We start from the raw sequence: 25101 nt of genomic DNA on the forward strand, positions 1-25101 counted from the left end.
AATGGCATTACAGTATTATTATTTATCAGTGATAAACCCCAAGTGCTCTGTCATGGGAAGCCAGCCATAAAATGTGGTTGGGGGTCCCATGAGAGGCCTCTGTAGTGGAACATACCCAGAAGATGTTCTGAATCAGCACTCTTTCTTGCTCAGCCCTGCCCACTTTTAGGGTTGTGCAGTCTGCTCCAGCTTCCTATGGAAGCAGGAACATGGGCAGCTTGTATCACTGTGTCCCAATTCCAAGTGAGTTTACCCCCTCAGGAGGCTATAACCTGGGGTGAATCAAACCCTAGGACAATTTTGTTCAGAAAGGCGGCAAATGGGAGGCATAAAAAAGGCATACTATACCAAACCAGGAATGGTACAGAGAGGATAAATTGGAGCTTTCTATTTACTTTCTCAGAATAAAAGGACAAGGGGCCATTCAAGAAGTTAAAAGGTAACACATTAAAACAGCAAAAAAAGAAATGCTTTTTCACACAGTTCAATGTTGTGGCAGTGAATTTCACAGGTTAAGATTATTATTGATGCAAAACATTCAGTAGGATTCAGGAAAGAATTAGACATGTAATGACTAAGAAAACTATCAACCACGGCTATAACTAAGATAAAAATGTATAAGGAATACCAACTTTCATGCTTCAGGAAAAAGCCAACCACTAACAGCTAGGGTTAGAAAGAAACTTCATCATAGTCATGTGATGAGCATTTGGAGGAGAGGGGGGAGTTATGTCATCTCTTGAAGCACCTGCTGCTGGGCTCCACTGGAGACAGGATGTCAATCTAGATAGATCACTGGTGTGATTTGACATGTCAGTTTCTTCCTACATTCCTAAACATAAATGTATTGTTGACTCGGAATGCAGCAGCATGATCTCTTTAAAATTCTTTTAAAAAACAATTTCCATATAATGACTTTTTAGAATACTTCCTTGTCTTCCACTGCCCCTAGTTTTCACATGATTGAGGGATGAAAAAATCATTATAAAAGCAGGAAAAATAGTCCTCTTAGTGCGTATTACAGTTTCTGGGCAAGATCCTTGACGCTCGAATGATTGTTCTCACTGCTTTGATAGCACAAAGGGACCATAAAATTGCCCTAGTCAGGCACCTATGGATTCCCTGGCTCTACACATTCCCTCCTTGGACCTCTGGTATAGAGACTATCAGAGATGTGGCCAGAGCAGGAGAGATGCCATAGCTCTGGTGATCCCCAGCTAACATAATGGCCCCTCAGGATAGAATCACTACCCCAAAGACTGCTCTAACTTGTACTGGTGATCAAAGGGTTTCAAAGATGGCATACTGACACTCTGTTTTGTCCCTCTTCCTTCAGCACAGTACAGCTTGGTCAGACCCAAGGATTTGAATCTATATCTGAAGTTCATGTAAGAATATTGAGAGACTAGGTAATGCTGACTGTAGAACTAGAAGAAACTGTGTTATCTGAAAACTTTACAAAGCAACATTTGTTCAGACCAATCATAAGAATTCATTTTTACAATCCTTAAGCCAATTTATGGGTACTATAAACTATTAGAGGGGTAACGCATGGAATTTTTTATAGTTGTATATAAAATGTTTTCTTCTCTGCAACAAATAAAACTAACTTGCCTACTTTTAGCAATATGCCATTACGCTAAAAGTAGACTGCATTCAGCAACCCAATTCTACAAAATTCCTGTCATAGAGCAACATTATTGTTAACTCTCTATATAGATTCTTAAGACAAAAAGCAAAATGCAGACAATGCTTGTCTACATGTTATTTTGAAGCAAGCCTCCTCGCCCGGGTTGATAGACTAGGGCTAGAGGCTTGTGCTAACATTCTAAAAAATAGGTGTATAGACAGTGCTTGGAAGTTGCAGCTCAGGCTGGAAACCTAGAAAGGGGCAAAATGCTGTCAACACCGCTAGTTTTAGAGGGCTAGTTTGAGCCCTGCCAGCCCAGGTCAGGGAGGCTCACTCCAAAATGTTGAGTAGACGTACCCTTAGTGATACTGTCCAGACTGCCCCACGCTTCACCCCTTCCTGCCCCCAAACTCCCTCCCAGAGACTGCACCCCCTCCCTCACCCCAACCCCCTGCCCCAGCCTGGTGAAAGTGAGTGAGGGTGGGGGAGAGCAAGTGACAGAGGGAGGGGGGATGGAGTGAACAGGGGCAGGGCCTCAGAGTAGGGGCGGGATGGGGCATGGCCTCAGGGAAGGGGCAGGACAGAGGGCAGGGCAAGGGCCATTGGGTTTGCGCGATTAGATAGTTGACAACCCTACTGGGTGGGCATGTGGAAGTACTGGCCATGCCAGAAGAGCGCGCCCAGCAGTGCCGCCAGCAACTTGCTGGGCACCAGCCAGCGCAGGTGCAGCACCGCCCAAATGGGTGGACTGCGTCCGTGTGGACGCAGCTAGTGCGTGTGTCTGGGCCCATGGACTGTTCTGTACCGGGGCTCGGAATTGCTGTAGGCGAGCCTGTCTCTGGGACAGGACCATGTCTTATTTTTTTGAACGTTGCTGAGCACAATGGGAAGCTGATCCTGGCCAGAACATTGAGGTACTATCGAATACAGATAATACACATGATAATGTGATGTTAAAATGTTTAGAGGAACCAACTGCTTGAAGGCAGCTGGTCCAGAACTTCTAAGGAAAAACAATGGACTATTTAGATATTATTTTCTAACCTCACCTTGTCTATACCTATTTTTTACTGCCATTTTGCCTTCCTTACATTTTAATAACATAATTAGTCTGGACAGTAGCTTTGCAGACTTTAAAAATAAAATAATAATTTAGTCATTAGTGGCAGATTTTCAAAGGTATTTAGGCATGAAAAGATGCAGAGAGGCACCTTCTGGGATTTTCAAAAGTGCCTATAGGCCTAACTCCCATTGATTTTAATGGGAGTAGAGCCTATGTGCTTTAGAAAAATCCCACTAGGCTCCTATCTGTATCTTTAGGCACCTCAATAACTTTAAAAGTCTGAGCCCTGAACACCTTTAAAAAGCTGGCCCATAGTTCCTTCCGTTAATCACAATCATACAGATTTGCTTCAAAGACTTGACATACCAATTAAATGAAGGAAGGGATCACTCTACCCACTAAAAAATGCAGTCATATCTGAATGAAAGACGATAGCTGTTAACAGCACACAGTCAAATGTTTGAGAGGAAGTGCATGTTTTAATCAACATAGTCATTTGGATAATTAGTTAAATGCATTAATATAATACAAGGGTGTAACTAGAAGGGCTATAGCATTAAGATAGCCATGCGTTACCCTCTTATGTATTTATGTACTGTAGCTCACACTATAATATCTTGTGTTTCAATTTCTGATAGAACATATGTGCTATGATCCACATGTGTGTGCAGTTGCAATTTGAAATACAATATATTTCTATTGAAGGTACTTTGTCTACTTTAACTGAATATACGGTGTGGATAGAATCCATACATTATTTTAACTTTTTTAAATGAAGAAATGTTTTTGGAGGTGGTGGTAGTGGCATTCTTTGGCATTAATTTGTTTATGTTGTATTCTTTTCTATATAGTTTTGTCAATGCTAGATATTCTACTGGAATCCTGAATAGGTCCACTGATAATTTCAGATCACAATGGGACTGAAGTAAGGTCAACTGTCAACCACTGTAATAGCAAAAAGTTTACAAGATGCAATGCTTTGTATCTACAGTAGTCTTTTTTTTTTAAACCCAGATATTATGTAGGCAAAATAGATATATTGTTTCCTTTTTTTGTAAAGAATAGTTAATTACATTGCCTATTGCTCCTCTCTTTGGCAAAAATGTCCTCAGGTGTATAATGCAGTCAGATGAAAAACATTAGCTGCATTATGAGAATCCAGTATATGTGGCTGAAGCCATGGCAACTTAGAGAGATATTATAAAATAATCATGGTTAAAACTTGGATGAAATACCTGTAGAATTTCATGCTGCTATTTCACAGCCTAATATTTCTTCCTATGAGGGGAGCCTGCATCTGCAAATCCTAACTGAATGTAGAGGCATGGATTAGAGTGCTATCTCCACAGTACACTTCCTCATTTTGTATCGTCCCATGTAAGCTGCTTTGTAGGGACTTCATTCTTCTTTTTCATTCATTTGGCAACTTGAAAAGCAAATTCAGGGTTGACACCCAAATTTGACATCCATTCCATGGCTTCCAGTGATGGAATGAATCAAGGTTGTCCCTCCAAAGAAGGATGTTAGAGGGCAATGGTTTGCTAGACATTTCATGGTTTGAATGTCTTCTCCACATTCGCATATTGGGCTGTCCTTCATTTTTCCATGTGTGTAGTAGATAATTACAACACTCATATGAGGTTCTGATGCAGTTTGCTGTGATCCATATTTGATGTGACCTGGAAAAGCCAGGTACTGGGTCTGTAGGATCTGTGATCAGGTCTTGATTCTTATCCCCACTATTTTTCCACAGCCTCTGCCACATGTCTTTTCATGACAGTCTGGAGGTTTTGAAAGCTTTGGCTGCTAATCAGAAGAGGTTCTTGGACTTAAGGAAGCATCTCAGGTGATACTGGCAGTCTTCATAGATGGGCAAGTCTGGGTTCATTATCGTGCAGTCGTACTCTTGTATTACTGCTGCTTCTCTTTGGACGGATGGTGGTAAGGTATGCACAAGTATGGGAAGCCAGGCTGTCAGTGTTGACTTCATAGGGGTCCAGTTCCACAGACTGACAGGGCAGAGCCAAGAGTAGATGTCTTCCACATAATGCCCTCCGTATCTGATGGTATCTAAAAAGCACACAGTGAAGTTGTAGCTAAACTAGCAGAAATGGTGAAAAGAGCTAGAACATACAGCATTTCAGAGTTCCTAACTGTCTCGCTCTGAGTTATCACTTCATTTCCTGATGAAAGGCCCCCCTACCCAGACATCCTTGACAGACACATAATGATCTGCAATTTAATTTCTCAGTTCTTACAATTCCTCTCTAAGACCCTATTTTGCAGAATTGAAAAAAAAAATGCCTAATTTTGCTTTTCCCCAAAAGTAAAGAAAGTTCCATTAATTTTAATGGATAATTTAGCAGTCTCAAGGTCTTTTACTGGCACTCAAGATCTGTCACTCTTTGGAGTTAAGACATATTAAAGTGAAAGTTCTGTTTCCATTGTAGGCAAGATGCGTTCTACAATTTACACAGTGAAGGGAGGAATATAAACCCAGGACATTCCTTTCAAAAACTGTGTATGCTAGAATAATTGCTAAATGACATCATTTTGTTTACTGCTCATTTTCTTTCTTCAGCTCCCAAGCAATAAATCAGTATTTCTAACAAGCTTACAAACTTGGCTAACTTCATATTTAGCTCTCAAACCTACCTCCAACTTTCACACATTTCAGCTTTAAACCAGTTTTATCTCAACTCGGCAATGAAGGAATTTGCAATGTGTTTCAATGAGACATTAAAAATTTCACTTGTAAGTTTCTTAAATCTCATTCAAATATACTGTGACCATTTGTCAGCCCTGGATTCTCCAGATATCTGAATGTTAAAAATGTCAAGACTGTTCATTTCTGGGGAGGGCGGGGGGAATCAAACTGCAAAGATTTCATTAGCAATCAGTTTAACAGTTTTGCAATTATTATTTTTAATTATTAATCTAGTTTACTGTAACATTGCCAGATTTGTCATCTATAAGTTCAAGGAGCATTCCAGTTATTCAACACTGGTCCTGCTGGATCTTAAGTTGTATTGTTGCAGTTAGTGAAATAACTATGTTAGGCATCCTTATCCCCTGTCTAAGCTCCAGTGTTCTTGTTTGAATTCACAACTGCAATTCAGCTATACTTTAACTAACCACTTGAAAGGTGGTTATTAGTGCCTTAAACAGACTACCCTTCTGACACACAGAGAGGAATTTACTTACAAATTACAATTCTTACTTTTGTGAGACTTTAAATATGAGTTCTTCCCACCCAGTTATCATCTTTCTGCTACCTCACAGCTAGACGACATTACCTTTGGTGGTGTCACTCCATAAATTTAATAATGCTTCCAGACAGTGTATATGTGACAAAGAGGCCCATTTATGGCTCACTACTCTGTGTCTGAAACTCATGTCAGGCCTGATGTGCTCACTATACCTAGCACACTGATATATACCCAAAAGGTGGCATATAATATATTACTGGAAAACTGGTGATTCGCTGGTCATTAATATTATTGCATGAGGTATGTGTGGTGTGTGTACAAAGAATTATGGATATGTGTTAGAATTACGTTCTTAATATGTGTTTGGTAAGCAAAGTGTAAGCCCAATCTGCCTTAGACAATGGAATGTGTATTTGTTTGTCTGGCAAGCTTGGTAGTCAGGCAGAAATAATGAAGGCACATTTACATAAGAGGTAAACAAAGCCATCAACCTACTGAGGGGGGAGATAGCCTCTTAACTACAAAGACTGGGGGTGAACCTCAAATGATAAGCAATTGAATCAACTACGTGTATACAATAGTACTGTATTATAAAAGTGTATCAAGTAAGGGCTTTTATGAAAGCTAATGACACAATGGTCATTAATATAATTTGAAAGGTATGTATTAACACTAAATAAGGAATTATGGCTAATCACTAATATTATGCTTTAAAGTCAGTGACCAAACAAAGGGAGATAAACAGTTCTCTCCAGACTGGAGGGAAGGCAGATATATTCTTTTCTCCCAGTGAAAATAAGCAAAGTGTGACCACAAACAGTGGAAACCCCATTTACATATGAATCAGCAGGGGGATGGGAAGTCCATGGGAGAGGAAGAACAGCATGAGATCATCTTGCATCTTGGGACCAAAACAGTGAGCTTGCTAAGATATAAGATGAGAGAAGCAGCCATCTTGGCATCCATCACTGGACAGACACAAGGGGCCAGAGCTCTTGCAAGTTGAGAAAGATGCGTCTTTTGATCAAGGGGGTGGAAGTCTCTGGGAACTGAATATAGGTGAGAAACATGCTTAGGCAAAGATCTTTCACCTAAGTAAACAAGGGAAACCAGAACCTTGTACTTCTGTAGAAGGTCCTGACTGAGAGAGTCAGCTGTGGCTGGAAAGAAAAAGATCAGTACGAAAGCTACCTTGAACAAGGTTGTGGCTTGTTAAGTCTTAGCCACTAGAAAGCATGTTTTACTTTTATTTGCTTGTAACCGTTTTGTCTTTGTCCTTTGTACTAGAACTCACTGAAAATCTCTCTTTTTGTTCTTAAAATTGTTTTGCTGTTAATCTAAATCAAGCCAATGCTGTGTTTGGACTGAAATTTTTGTTAACTCCAGTTAAGGTAGTAAGCTGTGCTTTTGTCTCTTTAAAGAAGCAATAAATCTTTTTACTTCTCTGAGTGTTCCAGAAGAAGGCTGTACACTTCAGGGCTGAGGGTTTTGGGGAAATTTAGGACGAGGAGTTTATTGGGATTGCCCTGAATATAGTAATTACAGCAGGTGAAGGTTGTGTTGCTGGCAGGCTGCTGCGGTCAGAGTGCTGAACCGGGGCTCCACAGCACACAGATGCTAAGGAAACTGCATCCTTCTCTGTGGGCTGTTGGTGTCTGGGCTGTGAGCCACCGCAGCAGAGCACTGTAACCCAGGGTTACAAGGCAGGCAGTAACACAACTTTTCACTGGTCTGAATTGCACCCCAAAATGTGACAGCATAATATTTAGAATCAGCAGGATAGATTTACTCAGACTGGCACGGTAAATTACATGTCTTGTCACCAGCACATGCCCTTGGGGGATTCACCCTGAGGAAAGACAGGCAGTATTTCCACCTTCTCTCCCTCAGGGTTTCTGTTTAGGAAAACATCTCAAAATTGTGGCTGCCAAAAAAGCCCCAGTGGACGAGATGTCTAAGATACATTAAAATAGCATATCCCCTGTCCTCCCTAGCTGTTTTTAAGTCTGTGTTGCACACTTCTGGGCCTCCCAAATGAGGAGAAAGTAGTGGCTGCTTTCTGTCACTGCAAATTCTCCACCTCAAAAGTCTTTCTGTCAATAGGGACCCTGCTAGAATCCACACCAACTCCCTGGCAATGAACCTGGGACAGTCATTTTGTATCTATACAAATAATATTAAATCATACTAGAGTACAATTAATAGGTTTAAATAGAAATGTAAATTTCCTTCCCCAATCCCTCCAGATCAAAATAATTAATTATAAATTTTATTTAAATTATCTTAATCCAATTAGATAATTTTAATCTATTTGGAAAACTAGTCATCTCAGCCTCTATAATACACAGTATAAACAATTTAATCAAGTGCTTCCCTTTACGTACTATTATCATCTTCACCTTTCTTAGGTTTTGCTTCACCCAATTATTCTTTACTCAGCCACTGGAATATATTGGAGATGCTGCTCAACATTTAATACAAAGGATAATTGGGTTTGCTTGCCATCAGCATGTTGCTGGCATAAACACATTTATACTCTAGCAGCTTGGTGTAGGTGTTAAATAAGAGAAGAGAGGGTTGAGCCTTTTGGAACTCTGGAGGCAAAGGGAGCAGTTCCCCATGATGACCCTCTAGAACAGTGGTGTGCAACCTGCGGCCTGTCAGGGTAATCTGCTAGTGAGCCACAAGACAGTTTGTTTACATTGACCGTCCGCAGGCATGGCCGCCTGCTGCTCCCAGTGGCCGCGGTTCACTATTCCCGTTGGGAGTTGCGGAAAGCGGCGCGGGCGGCCATGCCTGTGGATGGTCAATGTAAACAAACTGTCCCATGGCTCACCATCAGATTGCCCTGACTGGCCGCAGGTTGCCCACCACTGCTCTAGAATCAATCTTCGATGAACGATCAAAGCCATTTTGGATTATTTCCATTAAACTCTGGTACAGCCTTATGTTATTGGAGAGCAGCATTCTACAAACAACTGAAAGGAATACTATGGAGTGATCCAATAATGTGAGTATAGTTGTATGATCCTTGGCCATAAAAGAGATAATCCACCAGCATGAGCTAGACAGTCTGTATGCCATATGTTACCTGAAACGTGCCTGAGAGAGATCTGTGACTGGGTTCCTGGAAGGGTCAGACTGAGAATGCCATTTTCAGGGCAGACTTCAGAAAATATGGCAAAAAATCCCCCTGGTGGTTTATTCTATAAGTAGATTCATCAAGCCAGTAACAAAAGAGCTTTTGCAGTACCATACTGGCTAACCAGAAGCCAAACACAGTCCCTTTTAGGCATTCTAGCCCTTGACTCCCAACCAGATAAACAGGTCTCAGACGGTTATTGAAAACCTAATTCACCATACATAATGTTCTACCAATCCCAGAGGATTAGACACTTACCCTCATATAGTATGTATTTCAGATCTTATCCAAAAACTATGCTGTCAGCCAATCCTTAGTAAACTAACTAAAGATTTATTAATAAAAGGGGAGAGTTTTAAATGGTTAGTAGATAATATACAACTATATATATGATTGCAAAGTCCTTATATCAGATTTGTAGCAATGATGGAATAGACTGCTGTCTTCTAAAGTTTCTCTGGTAACTTCCAAAAGATTGGAAGGTCCTCAGCCCAGAGTTCAAGACGCTCCTTTTAGTTGTAAATCCACAGTCCAGAGAATTAGAGCAAAAAGAGGCAAGATGGAAGGGTCTCAAAGGTCTTTTATATCCTTTGTCATGTGGATGGAAGTTTGCTGTCCCAAACAAAGCCCACAGCCCCTGTCTGTGGAAAATTACTGGCCCAAGATGGAGTCCAGGGTCACAAGAGTATATTACATGTCCTTACATGGTTTGCTGAATAACAGGGGGTGGCCATTGGCTCCTCGTTGTCTGAAGCATCCTCAGGAAGAGCTATCTGGGTGAGATGAGCTTTTTTCAACAGCCCATTGTGAGAGCTGAGAGTCCTTGATGGCCTATCGATACACAGCTGTCTAACCTTGATGTAATTGTATCTGGAGGGTGTCACCCAGAAACAAAACACAGGTTTAAGATACAAGCACACAGCCAATATTCATAACGTCAGATACAAAGATGATACATGTAAAACAGGATAACAGTACTTAGCAAATAAGGTTTCCATTGAAACTTTACATGACACACTTTGTATAAGATTTATGGTAATTGTATAACAGTGGTAACAGCAGTGATACAAATGGTCATATTTCTTGTACACAGGGTCACAGGGTCCAAGATTAGAGGTAATCAAAAATCAAAATTTATATCCTGTAGGAAATTCCAATATTTCTACATTTGTGTACATTTTAAAACCAGGACACAATGCTGAAATATTAATTTGGGTGGAATTAAAAGTTTCAAAAAATTTCAGTGATGCACTGCAGTCACGGACACCCATGATGCACTCTGGCAGTTCTGTCAGAGGGAGACCATAATGCCGCTGCAATGCATCATGGAAGATGTAGTCTGGCAAGGGAGTCCAGACAATAGGAGAAAATGGGTACAATGAGGCACCTGAACTACAGCTCCGGTCAGCTGCCCCAGCAATTCAGGCAGACAGTTTAATGTCAAATTGGTCTGAAAGTAAATGTTTCTCTTTGTCTGAACGAACCAAAATGTTTCAATATGGGACAACCTTAGCTGAAATTAAATTATTAGTTTCATTTTTCTCAACATAAAAAAACCTTGGAAAAATAAAAAAAAACACTAGAAAATATTGATTTTGTGGAAGCCACATGTTCTGTTGTGGAGAAAAAACAAACAAACAAACAAACAACCAAACACAGTAGCACCACAAAGATATTTGCAATTCCTGAAGCCTGCTGGATTTTAAATTATTTTGGCTCATAGTCTCCAAATTGTACTGTTAAAATAGAAATACATGTTCTTGCTCCTGTTTGACCAGAAAAATCCAGACTGACAACAACACTCTCCACTCCAGATTCTGGCACATTCAGGAAGCCCTAAAAATGTACAGAAGGAAATCAAAGCCACTAAATGAGACTGATTCATGAAATCTGTGGCTGTTGGGGAAAAAAAGTAGAGAGTCTATGAAAACCCTACTAATAGAGGTCCATCAGAAAGTACTCTATAGTTTTGTCAGGACTCAGAAAACTATTACTCATTGCCTAATTTCTCATTTCTGAAAAGTTAATTCTACCTTCACTTCTTGACTGCAAATATCTGGGATAGAGAGGCTGGAAATTTTCCATCAGTGTTTTTCCAACAGAAAATGGCTCTCTTGCAAAATCAAAATTGTAATTGCTGTATTGAGGTCTGTTTTTTTTCCAAAAGAACTGAAACAACTGCACTTCTTCAGTTAGGTGGTAGGATTTGGGAGACTGGGAAAAAGAAGTCGCTGGAACCAGCTTGTTTTTGCAATTCTGTACCTTTTGCAACAGGCATTTAAGGTCATTAGGATTTCGTACATTACTTTTTATTCAGATAGTAGAATTCAGAAGATTGAGATTAAAACCTGGCATGATCCAGCATGAGCTAGGTACCAGCTGGTAATTTTTTCCAATGCTATTGGACCAAAATTTGTCAGAGGTAGGGTTACTAGGCATCCGGTCGAGATTGCCAGGTGTCTGGTTGGTGGCACAGCGGGACTAAGGCAGGCTCCCTGCCTGTTCTGGCTCCACGTGGCTCCCAGAAGCGGCCAGCATGTCTGGTTCCTAGGTGCAGAGGTGGCCCCCACCCCGAGTACTGACTCCACAGCTCCCAGTGAGAGCTGCGGGAGTGGCACCTGCAGGCGTGCTCAGCACACAGAGCTCCCTGGCCCCTCTGCCTAGGAGCTGGATATGCTGGCTGCTTCCAGGAGCCACACGAGGTAAATGTTCCTCAGCTAGAGCCTGCACCCCGAACCTCCTCCCACACCTCAACCTCCTGTCCCAGGTCAGAACCACCTCCCACACCCTAACTCCCTCCCAGAGCCTGCACCCCAATCCCCTGAGCTCTCTCCCGCACCCAAACTCTCTCCTAGAACCTGCACCCCAACCCTCTGCCCCAGCCCTGAGTTCCCTCCTGGACTGAAACTGCCTCCCAGAGCCTGCACCCCACACCCCTCCCATGCTCTAACTCCCTGCCCTAGCCCTGAGCCCCCTCCTACACCCCAAACCTCCCAGCCCCACCCCAGAGCCCACCCCCCCTCCCACATCCCAACCCCCTGCCCTAGCTCAGAGCTCCCTCCTGCACCCCTCATTTCTGGCCCCACTCCAGAGCTCACACCCCCAGCAGGAGCCCTCACCCCATCCTGCACCCCAACTTCCTGCCAGGAGCCCCCTCTAGCACCCTGAACCCCTCATTTCTAGCCTCACCCTGGAGTCCACCCCCCCAACCAGAGCCCTCACACCCTCCTACACCTCAACCCAATGAAAGTGAGTGAGGGTGGGGGAGAATGAGCGATGGAAGGAGGAGGGATGGTGTGAGCAGGGGCGGATCCTCGGAAAGCAAAGCGGGGCCTCAGGAAAGGGGCAGGGCAAGATTGTTTGGTTTTATGCAATTAGAAAATTGGCAAACCCACCCTATTCACAGGGCACATTTTTCTTCGGAAGCAGGAAGATATTTATGACGAACTAGAAGCCGCTCTAATTGTTTTGTTTCTTTTCTTTACAGTGTGGGGGTTAGGGCCAAAAATTGCCAAGATCCAGCTTGCTCTAGGTGCCGGATCTATTTCACAGCCTCATGCACTGTCATACACTCAAGGTCTGGAATGCTTCGGGCGCAGTAGGAGGGGCTGATACACGTGGTCCCTGTTCCTGCCAGGAGCCTTGGAAGTGAGAGACAAAACCTGAATGGATCCAGATCTGGGCTGCAGCAGCGCTCGTGCTTTGGGAAGCCACGGGCTACGAGCGGGCGTGTACTTGCACTAGGATCAGCGAGGCTTGTTCCCTAGGTGGTGGATGGTGCAACTGGGGGAGGAGATGAGAGCCAAAGACAGCCAGGCAGGATCCAGGTACCTCCAGCTCTTGCCTTATCCCAGAGCACAGGGTCTGGGGTGGGTCACCCTATTGCAGCCCCCTTTTTGCTCACACTCTCGTCCCTGCGTCCGCGGAGTCCGGCATGGCGCCTGACTCCCGCCTGCAGTCCGCTTCTGCCCAGCGCCACGGCCAGCTGCAACCAGCCTGCCCAAGGCCCCACGCGCGCGCCCTGCCGCGCGCCCTGCCGCGCGCCCTCAGGCTTGAGCTGCAATCGCGCATGCGCCGACCCCAGTTTCGGCCTGGGGCGCCGCGCCTCGGTCACCTGATAGCAACAGCGGCGGCCCGGCCGGACGCGGAGCCGTGATGAGAATTTCCGCTTCCTCTGCCACAGGGCCCGGCCGCGCCTAGCCCGCGGCGGCTTCCGCGGGAGGCCGTGCCCGGGCCGGGCAGGGAAGGGGCGCGATGCCGCCGCCGCGCTGGCTCCTGGCCGGGCTGCGGCTGCTGCTGGGCGCGCTGTGCGTGGAGGCTGCCGCGGCGATCAGCGAGACCCGCTCGACGCTCCCGCAAGGCGGCACGCCCGGGGAGGCGACGCGGAGCAGCAATGGCAGCAGCAGCAGCAGCAGCCTGGCCGTGTCCGCCCCGCCCGAGCGCAACCAGCCCATGACCCAGCGCGCCCTGGCGGTGCTCGTGGTGGCCAGCGCCGCCCTCATCGTCTACTTCGTGATCCGGACCGTGCGGTGAGGGGCCGGGCGCGGGGGTGTAACTGGGCCCTGTCGGGTTCTGGGCCTGGCCGGGCGCGGGGCTCCGCGCTTCCCCGGCAGTGTCCCGCCTCCGGGCCCGGGTGCGAGGGTTTCTCGCTGCACACGCCGGGGTGGGGTAGTGTGTGTGTGTGTGTGTGGGGGGGGGGGGTTGCTAATGAGCGCTCAGGTGAGGGGTTATGGAGCCAAACACGGCGTGCCCAGCAGCACACCCTGTCCCGGGGGCATCCCGCGGGGTATGACGCGGGCCCCTCGCGCTGTGCGTGCTGTGCAGGAGAAACTGCTCTGGCATTAGCCTTGCACGCCCATGGGCCCACCACCTTCGGGTCCTTAGCTGCTTTGCCGCCTTACTGATGGCAGATACTTTGGGCAGCGCTTTCTAGGGAGGACCAGTCCTTTACCATCTCCCTTGTACTGAATGTCACAGGTCAAGTACCAATCTAATATGTTGACTGCATAGTTATAGATGCCTAAACATAAATACAATGTCAAGTATTAATCCCCAAGCACGGGTGTCACATTTTACACCCATTCAGAGTCTTGCTGTAAGAATACTTGTTGTTTTGACCACGTTAACCCCTCTGTGCGTATCTACTCAAGCATGTGTCTACTTGTCTTCACTTTTAATGACCCTGTGTAGAAACATTGATTTAAAAGTCCTCTATGGCTTATTCTTGACTTGCCTTTTGAGACTTGGGGCTGGTCTACCCTACCACTTAAGTCAATATAACTTACATCACTCAGGGATGTGAAAAAGACAAGTTACAGCGACCTAAGCACCCTGGCACTATATCAGTAGGAGATGCTCTCCTGCTGACATAGCTTCTACCTCTCGTGGAGGTGGAGTGATTGTGCCAAGGGGAGAACGCTCTCCTGTTGGCATAGAGTGTCTTCACCAAACACGCTACAGTGGCGCAGCTGCATTGGTGCAGCTGCAGGGTGGATTTGATTTAAAATCATGATTTAAATCACTTGTTAGGAAGACTCGATTTAATCATGGATTTCTACATAAAAGTGCATTCTTGTTGGTTGTTATAACCTTAATACATATTCTTCACAACTCAGAGATAGATATAGGTTTCATTTTTAGAAGGTACAAACTATACATTTTTAAACAGTGATTTATTTTGAAAACTTTTCAGATTATATTTACAGCTATATCAGAAAATGAATGATTGTTTGGTTATTTCATTTACCAAAGGTAATTGAAGCAGATGTTTATGAAGTCATTGGAAGGTGAGCTATCTCCAACAGGTTAATCATTAATATTTGGAGGATTTTCTTGCCATGCTGTATTAGGAGAACATCACCAGACAGACATTTAAATTGTTTTATTTAACTAAAACAACAATGGTTATGTATTCGAGAATTTTTTCTTCAGTGACAAACATATTATTTTAACAAAACAAGCATATATCCTTCTGTCATAACTATAAAGGGAAGAGTAAACACCTTTAAATCCCTCCTGGCCAGAGGAAAAACCCTTTCACCTGTAAAAGGTTAAGAAGCTAAGACAACCTCGCTGGCACCTGACCAAAATGACCAAAGAGGAGACTAGATACTTACAAAGCTGGGGGGGGGAAGGGGAGCGGAAGGGTTCTCTCTGTCTGTGTGTTGCTTTTGCTGGGACCAGAGCAGGAATGCAGGTCAGAACTCCTGTAAAGGGTTAATAAGCAATCTACTTAGATATGCGTTAGATTCTGTTTTGTTTAAATGGCTGATCAAATAAGTTGTGCTGAATGGAATGTATATTCCTGTTTTTGTGTCTTTTTGGAACTTAAGGTTTTGCCTAGAGGGATTCTCTATGTTTTGAATCTGATTACCCTGTAAGGTATTTACCATCCTGATTTTCCAGAGGTGATTCTTTTACTTTTTCTTTAATTAAAATTCTTCTTTTAAGAACCTGATTGCTTTTTCCTTGTTCTTAAGATCCAAGGGTTTGGGTCTGTGTTCACCTATGCAAATTGGTGAGGATTTTTATCAAGCCTTCCCCAGGAAAGGGGGTGTAGGGCTTGGAGAGATTGTGGGGGAAAGACATGTCCAAGTGGGCTCTTTGCGTGTTATATTTTGTTAGATGCTTGGTGGTGGCAGCAATAAGGTCCAGGGACAAAAGGTAAAATAATTTGTACCTTAGGGAAGTTTTGACCTAAGCTGGTAAAAATAAGCTAAGGGGTTTTTTCATGCAGGTCCCCACGTCTGTACCCTAAAGTTCAGAGTGGGGAAGGAACCTTGACACCTTCGCTTCTTACATTTATCTCCAGACTTCTCCTTGTCCGGATCTGTTCTGCCTCCAACAATCTTCTATTCCTTGAACTTTTTGAAACTTTGCACTTTTAGAGAGAGGTAAGGGATTGACTCTGTGTACACAAATTTGCAAAGGGACAGTAGGGTTGAGGTCTGTTATTTCTCACCTCTAGATATTATTTATTTTAAAACATTTTTGCTGTTAATAAGCATATTCCCTTTGGAGAGACAAATCCACAATTTGAGAACTGCAAAACTAAGCATCTCTGATGGTATCTTCTAGACTGAGCACTGAGTCCTATTGGGTAGATAGAAAGATTAACCTAAATAATCTATACAGAAGCCCCTGGAACTCCATAAGATTGGGTCCCTAATCCATGAACTATTGGAACTCATTTACAAAACTTTTCTTAAACGTTACATGATGTCTCATACTATTAAAATTTATAATCCCTATTCCATGATGAGATATCTTTGAGTTATAATATAACTTAATTAAAACTATCTTTAGGTAAGTTTTTTCCTCAAAAAGCATTTTATCAAAAAAATTATGGATTTTTATCCACCCTGTGCAGCTGCACCAATGTAGCGCTGTAGTGTAGACTTGCCTTTGTATGCCAGTAATGCTGCTCTTCATTGCTAACTTGTCATTATTTTTCAGACTCTTTTTACATTAAATTAAAGATGATCTGTATCCTAAAACCAGACACGGTAGTTAACCATTAGAACAATTTACCAAGGGTTCTATTAGATTCTCTATCATTGGCAGTTTTTAAATCAAGATTGGATTTTTTTTTTTTTCCTGAAAGATATGCTGTAGTTCAAATAGGAATTATTTTAGGGAAGCTCTATGGCCTGTGTTTGGTAGGAGATAATCACAGGGGTCCCTTCTGACTTTAGAATCTATTAATCTAAATCAGAAAAATGACCAAGTTTAGTCCTGGAGCAACACCTTTTTACTCTATTTTGCGAGTTCAGCATATTTATTTAAAATAGGGTTACCAGTTTTCGTTCAAGATAACGTGTGCATATGAGAGACAGAGATACATAAATACAGTCTGATATGTTTAATAGATTCCAAGGCTGGAAAGGGCCATTATGATCATCTAGTCTTACCTCCTGTATAGCACAGGCAATAGAACTTCCCCCAGATTATTGCTAGAGTGTATCTTTTACACAGACATCCAATCCTGATTTTAAAATTGCCAGTGATGAAGAATCCACCACTCTTGAGAAATTGTTCCAGTGGTTAATTACTTTCACAGTTAAAAATGTAAGCCTTATTTCCAGTCTGAATTTGTCTAGCTTCAACTTCCAGCCATTGGATCATGTTATATCAAGGGTCGGCAACCTTTCAGAGGTGGTGTGCCAAGTCTTCATTTATTCACTCTAATTTAAGGTTTTGCGTGCCAGTAATTCATTTTAACATTTTTAGAAGGTCTCTCTCCAAGTCTGTTATATAACACAGTAATAGTTTAATGTAAAGTAAATAAGGTTTTTAAAATGTTTAAGAAGCTTCATTTAAAATTAAATTAAAATTCAGATCTTATCAGTTGAGTGTGATCCTTGCCCTTGCTTTTCCTTGCTGAGTTTTCCAATGTTTGGCAAGTATTTGGATACTTTAAGCTTCACACAGGCTTCTGAATGATCAGTTGTTAACCAGCTCAGAGAGGGACAGGACAGATTTCATGTGTGAAAATACCTGTTCATTGCAGGAATGTGGATCCAAATATGGAAAGCATTGCAAACGCAATTTTCTTCAAACAGTTAAATTTCACTGGCAAGGATGTCAGCAGGTCAGAATAGAGGCCCAATGAGCTCTCTCGGTAGCTTCAAGTGCACTCCGCAGATCTCCAAACTTTGCTGTCCACAATTCTGAGCTTTTTAACTGAGTGAACTGCATTTTGAAATCTTCAACACCCATCCACTGAAATACAGACAAATCCAAGTCGCTTTCGTTGAACTTTTCAGGTTTAACTAGAAAAGAAAGCATTGGGCCAGAGTGCTGAAAATCTTGAAATCTGTCAGAAGATTCTGATTCCAGTTCTTGCATGTACATTCCAATCTCATTGACACTGACAGTGGAACGTGTCGATAGCTCTTTTATGTGTTAAAAGTAGCGGAAAGTCAAAGTTCGAATATCCCAAGGAAAAAACTGCTAGGTTTACAACAAATACCTTCCAGACTTCAAAAAGATCTAGAACCGTTTGTCCTGAACCCTGGAGACAGAGGTGGAGTTTGTTTAGGTGAGTGGTGATGTCAGTTAGAAACATGAGCTTACGCAGCCATTTGTCAGCATCCAGTTCAGGGTAGTTTTGTCCTTTTTCTGACAAAAGGGCCTTGATTGCATCAAAACAGTTTAATAAAGTGCACCAGAACCGTGCCACGACTTAGCCACTGAATGTTGCTGTGAAGTAAAGTGTCGTTATAAGCACTGTCCATCTCTTCTAGCAGTGCTTGAAACCATGAGTCAAAGCAGATAGAGCAACAGGGAAATTCACACTTTGCACCACTGTATTAATCACATTATTAAGCTCTGAATTAGAAATTTTAGCACACAGGTTTTCTTGATGGATGATAAGTGAAATTTGACTGCCGGGCAGCCAATTTGATCTCCAAGTAACTTCACAAACCCCTTCTGTTTTCCGACCATGGCAGAAGCACCATCTGTTGTCTCACAAAATATTTTTCTGATGTGAATTCCTCCTTCTTCAAAATGGCTTACAAAACTTTCCATTATATCTTCCCCCTTTGTTGCGCCATGCAGGGGTTTTAGGCAATGAAGTTCCTCTTGGATTTCATTGGAAGCACAATATCTTGCAAAAGCTGTCAAACGTGGAACGTCGATATATCCATGCTCTCATCAACTGCAACGCTCAACACTGCTGTGTCTTTTAATGCAGTCGTCTGCTTTTCGTTAATGTTTTCTTCCATTTCACTTACATGTCTCTCAACTGGTCTGGCAGAGACTGGCAGTTCTTTTATTCTAGATACGATCGTATCTTTATTTGGCAAATCATTGAACAAAACCTCAGAACTGCTGAAAAAAACTTTTTATATATATTCCCCATCTGTAAACGGCTTTCCGTTTTTTGCAATGCCCTGTGCAATCTTGTAACTTCTTTCTGTGGCTTGATTTTTACTTACACTTAAGCATTTAAAAACACTGCTTTGCTTCTCATATCCTGCTACTGCCTTTTTAATTCAGTCTTGTCTGCTTCATCAAGAAAGGTTTTCTTGTGCTTCGTTTCAAAATGTCAAACACTTGATGTGTGGCAAACAACATTTTCACAACAGAAAGCACAAACAGCACGGTCCTTCTTTTGAATAAATCCAGATGTCTCTGTCCAAGAAGGCTGAAATAAATAGACATCTAACTTTGCTTTCTTAGGAGCTGACATTTTGTCAAATGTACCTCTCGGGGGGGGGATTGCGACAGACAGCACGCACGACGTCAAATGCAGTGTGCTGTTCCACGTGGCGTGATAGTGATGTAAGCAGCAAATCAGGACTTAAAAATATCCCAGTGGCGCTGGAACAAGTTTTAAGGTTCTTGCCACTGTCTGCACCCCTCACAACCCCAGGGGGTGGCTGCAGAGCCCTGGGCCGAGGCCAGGAGCAGAGCCCTGGGCCGGCAGCCGGGACCCCAGGCTGGCAGCAGAGCCCTCTGGGATCCGGGGCCAGCAGTGGGCTGAATGGGGCTGGCGGCCGGGACCCAGGCAGTGTGAGTGCCACTGAAAATCAGCTTGCGTGTCGCCTTTGGCACGCTTGCCATAGGTTGCCTACCCCTGTGTTATATCTTTCTCTGCTAGACTGAAGAACCCATAATTAAATATTTATTTCTGTTTAATGCCTTTGGTTTGTCCTATGTCACCAAAGAGTGAGTCTTGCATAGATGATCCAGTGCAGAGCTGCACTGTGTGATTTGCAGTCTTTAACTTGCTAAATGTCTTAAAGATTCAACATATACCAAGTTGATTCACTTTTGTGATAGATTGATCATTGTTCATTAAAAGATGTAAGCTTCAAAGTTAATATTTGAGCCCTTCAGCAGTATGCTAACCAGTATATTACATTATATAACATCTCTTCTAAAAAGGAATATTATCTCTTTTTGATAAGATCCAGAACACTCAGGTACATTAAGGAGTGACCTAATTACTTAAGTAGTCCTAAAGCTTTCTTTCAACTGTAGTCTGGCACAATTGGCATTTTGCACCTTGGACTGTATTCTCTGACATTAGTTTTCCCTATCCGCTCTTTTTGATATCCTGGAGTCCATGCTGATTTTCCTCTCATTTAATAAAATAGTAATGGTAGCAAGCATATATGCTTGCATATTTTCCACATATGCACTTATCACTTGTTTGGAAAGCTTGGAGATACATGGAGAATGAAAGCACTATATAGTGTGAAACTTTCTTTTTAAAACCAGTTACTTTTATATATTTGCAGAAATATTACAGGGATGGTTATTGTTTTGTTTTGGGGGAGAGACATATTTTCATGCACCAAGTACCATCAAGCTTCAGATCTGATTCTTTAAGGGGACCTGTCAATTTTAAATTGACTTCACTCTGAAAGTTTCTCATCTACTCTTATTACAAGTAATTCTTGTTATTGGGGTATTTAGTGCAATGGATTAGGTACACCACATGTCTTGAAAGGTATGTTTGGCTGGGTATTAATCATCATAGCAGTGGTGGTATGTCTGCAAGTTTTGTGTCTGTTGTTCTGGCAACGTCTAGTGCTGCTTTGAGTTTGTGTGTCTTGGTCTGTGGGAAACTTGCTTCTGTTAATGAATATGCAGAAGTTGGGGGGTGTTTGGAGGCCAGAAGAGGGAGTTTGGGAAAGATTTCTTTCAGGATGTGGCCCCTGTCAAGCACAGATTGTAATTGTTTAATGATACCCCATATGGTTTCCACCATAAGGTGTTTGATAACTAGTGGTGTGCAATTGCAGTTTTTTTCCTTAATGAAGCAGTTCTTTTGATACAGGTACCGATACAGCTGCGCCCTGCAGCGCATTAGGTGAAGATGCTCTATGCCGACGGGAGAGAGAACTCTCCTATGGGCATAAAAAACCCACCTCTGCAAGCGGCATAAGTGATGTTGGCAGGAGACGCTCTCACATGAATGCTAATGTCAGTTTAATTTATGTTGCTCAGAGAGGGTGTGAATATTCCACCCAAGTGACAAATTTTGCCAACACAAACTGTAGTGTAGACATAGCCTCAAAGACACTGGTTTTATGGCTTAGTTAGAACAATCTATAACCCACTAACCCTCCTTTGCCCTAGAACTGCAAAGATGTTAACTGCCCACTTCAGCTTGTATGGTCTTTTATAACATGTTAATTCCTTATACTAAACAATCTGTTCCACCCTGTATTAGGTGTGACACTGAGTATCTTTTCAGACCTGAAGAAGAATTCTGTGTAAACCCAAAAGCTTGTCTCTTTCACCAGCAGAATGTTGCATGTCTGAGTTAGTGACAACTCAAGATTGTTGAAAAATAGTCTTGATTGGAATTATTTAATCAATGATTATCAGTCAGAGATTAGTACAGCACTATATAGAATACAGAATGAAAAGATACATTACCACTCTGTTGTCAGATCTAAGGTGTCTCTGTCTCTCTCTCTTCTTCACTGTATCTGGAGGGATGTGCAGTTTCATTCCCCAACTAACTTCTCCTACCAGTTTCGTCATACAGGGTTTTTGCCAAAGAAATATATGTTCTGATGTCATTTCTATACACTCTCGGTTTACCTGATTTATATGTGAAGGCATAATTATTTTACAGCTGAGAGGCCCAACAATTCAAGATAGTATCTCTCAGTGGGTCCTTCTTATCCCATGATCATTCTTCTGTTTTGATTCCCCAACACAAAACATCTGCTGTAACAATCATCCCTTATTAGTTTTCCAAGCCTTTATATATGCTTATGTAAGGCTATATTTTAACAACGGGGAGAGGGTTTGCTAGAATATCTGGAGTTTTATAGACCTGAAGATGCTATGAATTATTAAATACAGCCTAACGCATAAAATTCCTGAGTAGGGTTACTTGTCGGTCAGTGTTCTGGGCCTTAGAATTCCACTTAGTCTTAGTTAATATTATAAAGATTCTGAAGAATAGTTGATAGATAAATGAATCAAATATACAGAACGAAAGGACTAGAAGGATTAATATTTACTAATAAAAAGAAAAGGAGTACTTGTGGCACCTTAGAGACTAACAAATTTATTTGAGCATAAGCTTTCGTGAGCTACAGTTCACTTCATCAGATGCATCTAAGGTGCCACAAGTACTCCTTTTCTTTTTGCGAATACAGACTAACACGGCTGCTACTCTGAAACCTATTTACTAATAGATAATAGCAAGAAGTTGGTCCAATAAAAGGTCATACCTCTCCCACCTTGCCTCTAATATCCTTGTACCAACCAGCAAGTCATGTATTTTAAATAAATCCTTCTTCCATAAGAGAAAAAATGAAAGTGCAAAACTGGTTTTGGACAACCCAGAAGGATCATAATGCTGCCTTAAACCAAATACATACACTTCTGTTGACCTTAGTGTAAAATCAGCCATTGAAAAAGGCAATATACAATTCTTCCAACCCCTTCTTGAGCTAAGATGGTCTTCACCTACCTGTATAGGCTCTTATAATAGAGCCCATCACCATAGCACCTTGAACAATGCATGTGGACAATTCATGCATTGTATCCAACCGAAAAATAACTTCAAAAAGCAAAGGCTTTATAAGTGGAAACAAAGTTAGATTACAGAATAGATGTTCACTGTCCTAATGTGGGTAAAAGTTTCTTAATGTTATGCACTGCATGTTCTGTCACGTATGAATAAAACTGGCACATGAGTGATAGTTTTATATTACAGCCTCACTTTTTAATGCTGAATTTAAGAAACCTTCTTTCATCACTTCTGGTAAACAAATTTCTAAACCAACATCTTGCAGATCATGCTGTAGAATAAATGCACATGCTAGCAAAGATGAAGGGTTTCAAGGTCAAAGTTACATGTGTAGCATGAAAACTACGTAACACTGGCGCTCCTGGCAGAATAGATGGCTCTTGGAGTGGTAGAGGATATACGTGATTTCATGTCAAGGTTGCAGGTTTAAATTTGACCTACTTTGGTAGTGAACAATCATTATCTTCTGAAGTATGATTGGCTAGCCTACAGCATATGAAATAAGGGTCAAATTCGTGGTGAATATTGGTCCATTTCCAGTTCCCTTAGTGAAAAGGACTGACAGATTACCTTTCACTCCCAGAGAATCTTTCATGACAGGAGCTAGCCATTGTATTGGTGCCCGTATTGTCATTGCCCATAATTCAAGAACTTTAGCCTTCATTATAGTCAGTTTTGCACCAGTCGTGATCAAGGACATTCACTTTTAAGAGATTTTAAGAAGCCAATGTACACAATTATGTGTTATCAATTCATCAGATGGAGGAATGTGCAGATCAGTATCTAAGGAACGAAGATCTGTTTCCAAGCAAATCTCCACTTGCAAAACTGAACCAATAGAAACTCTTGCCATGATTTTTTATTATTATTATTATTAAATAAACCTTCCCCTGCAGTTTGTGCTCCAAAAAAAAATTGCATGACTACACTAAGAACCTCCAAGCTAAAGACTGGAATCTGACTGGGCTAATTTCATTTTTTTAGATTAGAAAAATTCAAAAGTAAACAGCATGAACAGTGGAAAGAAAATTGTATTTTAAAGATTCTATCTTTGGTTATCCAAGACTCTGCTTTTGGTATAAAGAATCTCTTTTCTGAAGAATATCACTCTTTATCCATGGATGTTTAGAGGGATATTGTTAGATTGATATCTGGAAATTTGCCAAACTGTTACAGTGGTTAATATATCACTCGGAGCAAATTAAACAAATAGATTGATAGATTTACAGGGCCCAATATTACAAGTCCTTACTTATGAGAGTAACCTCATTGAGCTGAATAGGATTATTTCACGTGAATAAAGGCAATTTGTGGATTAGGCTCCAATGCTGTAAACAGACACATGCTTAACCTTAAGCATGTGCATAATCAGTCTGATTTTGTTAGTTAAGTATGTGTGTGTTTCAGGGTGAATAAAAATCAATGTCTTTTATTTATTTAAATAGGGTTGTTTTTTTTATAGTGTTTTTTGAGGAAAAAACCTAAGATACATTATAGCTGAAAGATATCTCATCATGGAATAGGGATTATAAATTCTAATAGTATGAGACATCATGTAATGTTCAAGAAAAGTTTTGTAAATGAGTTTCAGTAGTTCATGGATTAGGGACCCAATTTTATGGAGTTCCAGGGGCTTCTGTATAGATTATTTAGGTTAATCTTTCTATCTACCCAATAGGACTCAGTGCTCAGTCTAGAAGATACCATCAGAGATGCTTACTTTTGCAGTTCTCAAATTGTGATTTGTCCCTCCAGAGGTAATATACTTGTTAACAGCAAAAATGTTTTAAAATAAATAATATCTAGAGGTAAGAAATAACAGACCTCAACCCTACCATCCTTCTGCACATTTGTGTACACAGAGTCAATCCCTTACCTCTCTCTAAAAGTGCAAAGTTTCAAAAAGTTCAAGGAATAGAAGATTGTTGGGGGCAGAATAGATCTGGACAAGGAGAAGAAGTCTGGAGAAAAATGTGAGAAGGGAGGGACAGGCAGTAGAAACCAAAGTGAAACTGTTTGCGCAGCATATTCCAGAAGTCTTGAGGTCTTTCTGAGTGTAGCCTTCATTGATTTGAGATCTACCAAACCATTCTCTCACTAGAAGGGAAAACCTATAATGGCAGCGGGCCCTAAAAGAGACCGCCCAGTTTGGGAATAAGAACCATTCAAGAAATATATGTTTGATGATGATGTTTTAAAGAAAGTCACACCAGTGAACTGGTGGAAGTCACTTAAGCGCTGGGATTCAGACACTGTTGAAGTCATGATCTCACTTTTAACAGCAGTAGCTTCTTCTGCTGGTGCAGAAAGAATATTTTCTTCCTTTGGACTAATTCATTCCAAACTGAGAAATCGTTTGGGACCTTAAAAAGCAGGAAAGCTTGTTTTTCTTTTCCAGATTATGAACAAACAGGAAAATGAAGGTGAAGACGACTGATTTAGCTGCAGAAGCCAATATTTTAAGTTTCTTGTATTGACCTGGCTGACTGTAGTAGATTTAATATTTTTTAATATTTCATTTAACTATTGTAGTTAAACAATTTTATCAAA

General features: G+C 41.8%; 1 protein-coding gene across 2 annotated transcripts in view; it reads left to right on the top strand.

Moving 5' to 3' along the window:
- The first annotated feature begins 13135 nt into the window (after positions 1–13135).
- Positions 13136–25101, top strand: part of FAM174A (family with sequence similarity 174 member A) — a 32225-nt gene continuing 20259 nt past the window's right edge. The window contains exon 1 of one of the 2 annotated variants that reach the window (XM_073344592.1): positions 13136–13573. In XM_073344592.1, coding sequence (XP_073200693.1) covers positions 13299–13573 — 275 coding nt within the window. In that variant the 5' untranslated portion in view covers positions 13136–13298. The remainder of the gene's footprint in view (positions 13574–25101) is intronic. The other variant, XM_073344593.1, reaches the window with a different exon arrangement.

The sequence above is a fragment of the Lepidochelys kempii genome, chromosome 5, assembly GCF_965140285.1.
Source record: "Lepidochelys kempii isolate rLepKem1 chromosome 5, rLepKem1.hap1, whole genome shotgun sequence".
In the NCBI taxonomy this organism is placed as follows: Eukaryota; Metazoa; Chordata; order Testudines; family Cheloniidae; genus Lepidochelys; species Lepidochelys kempii.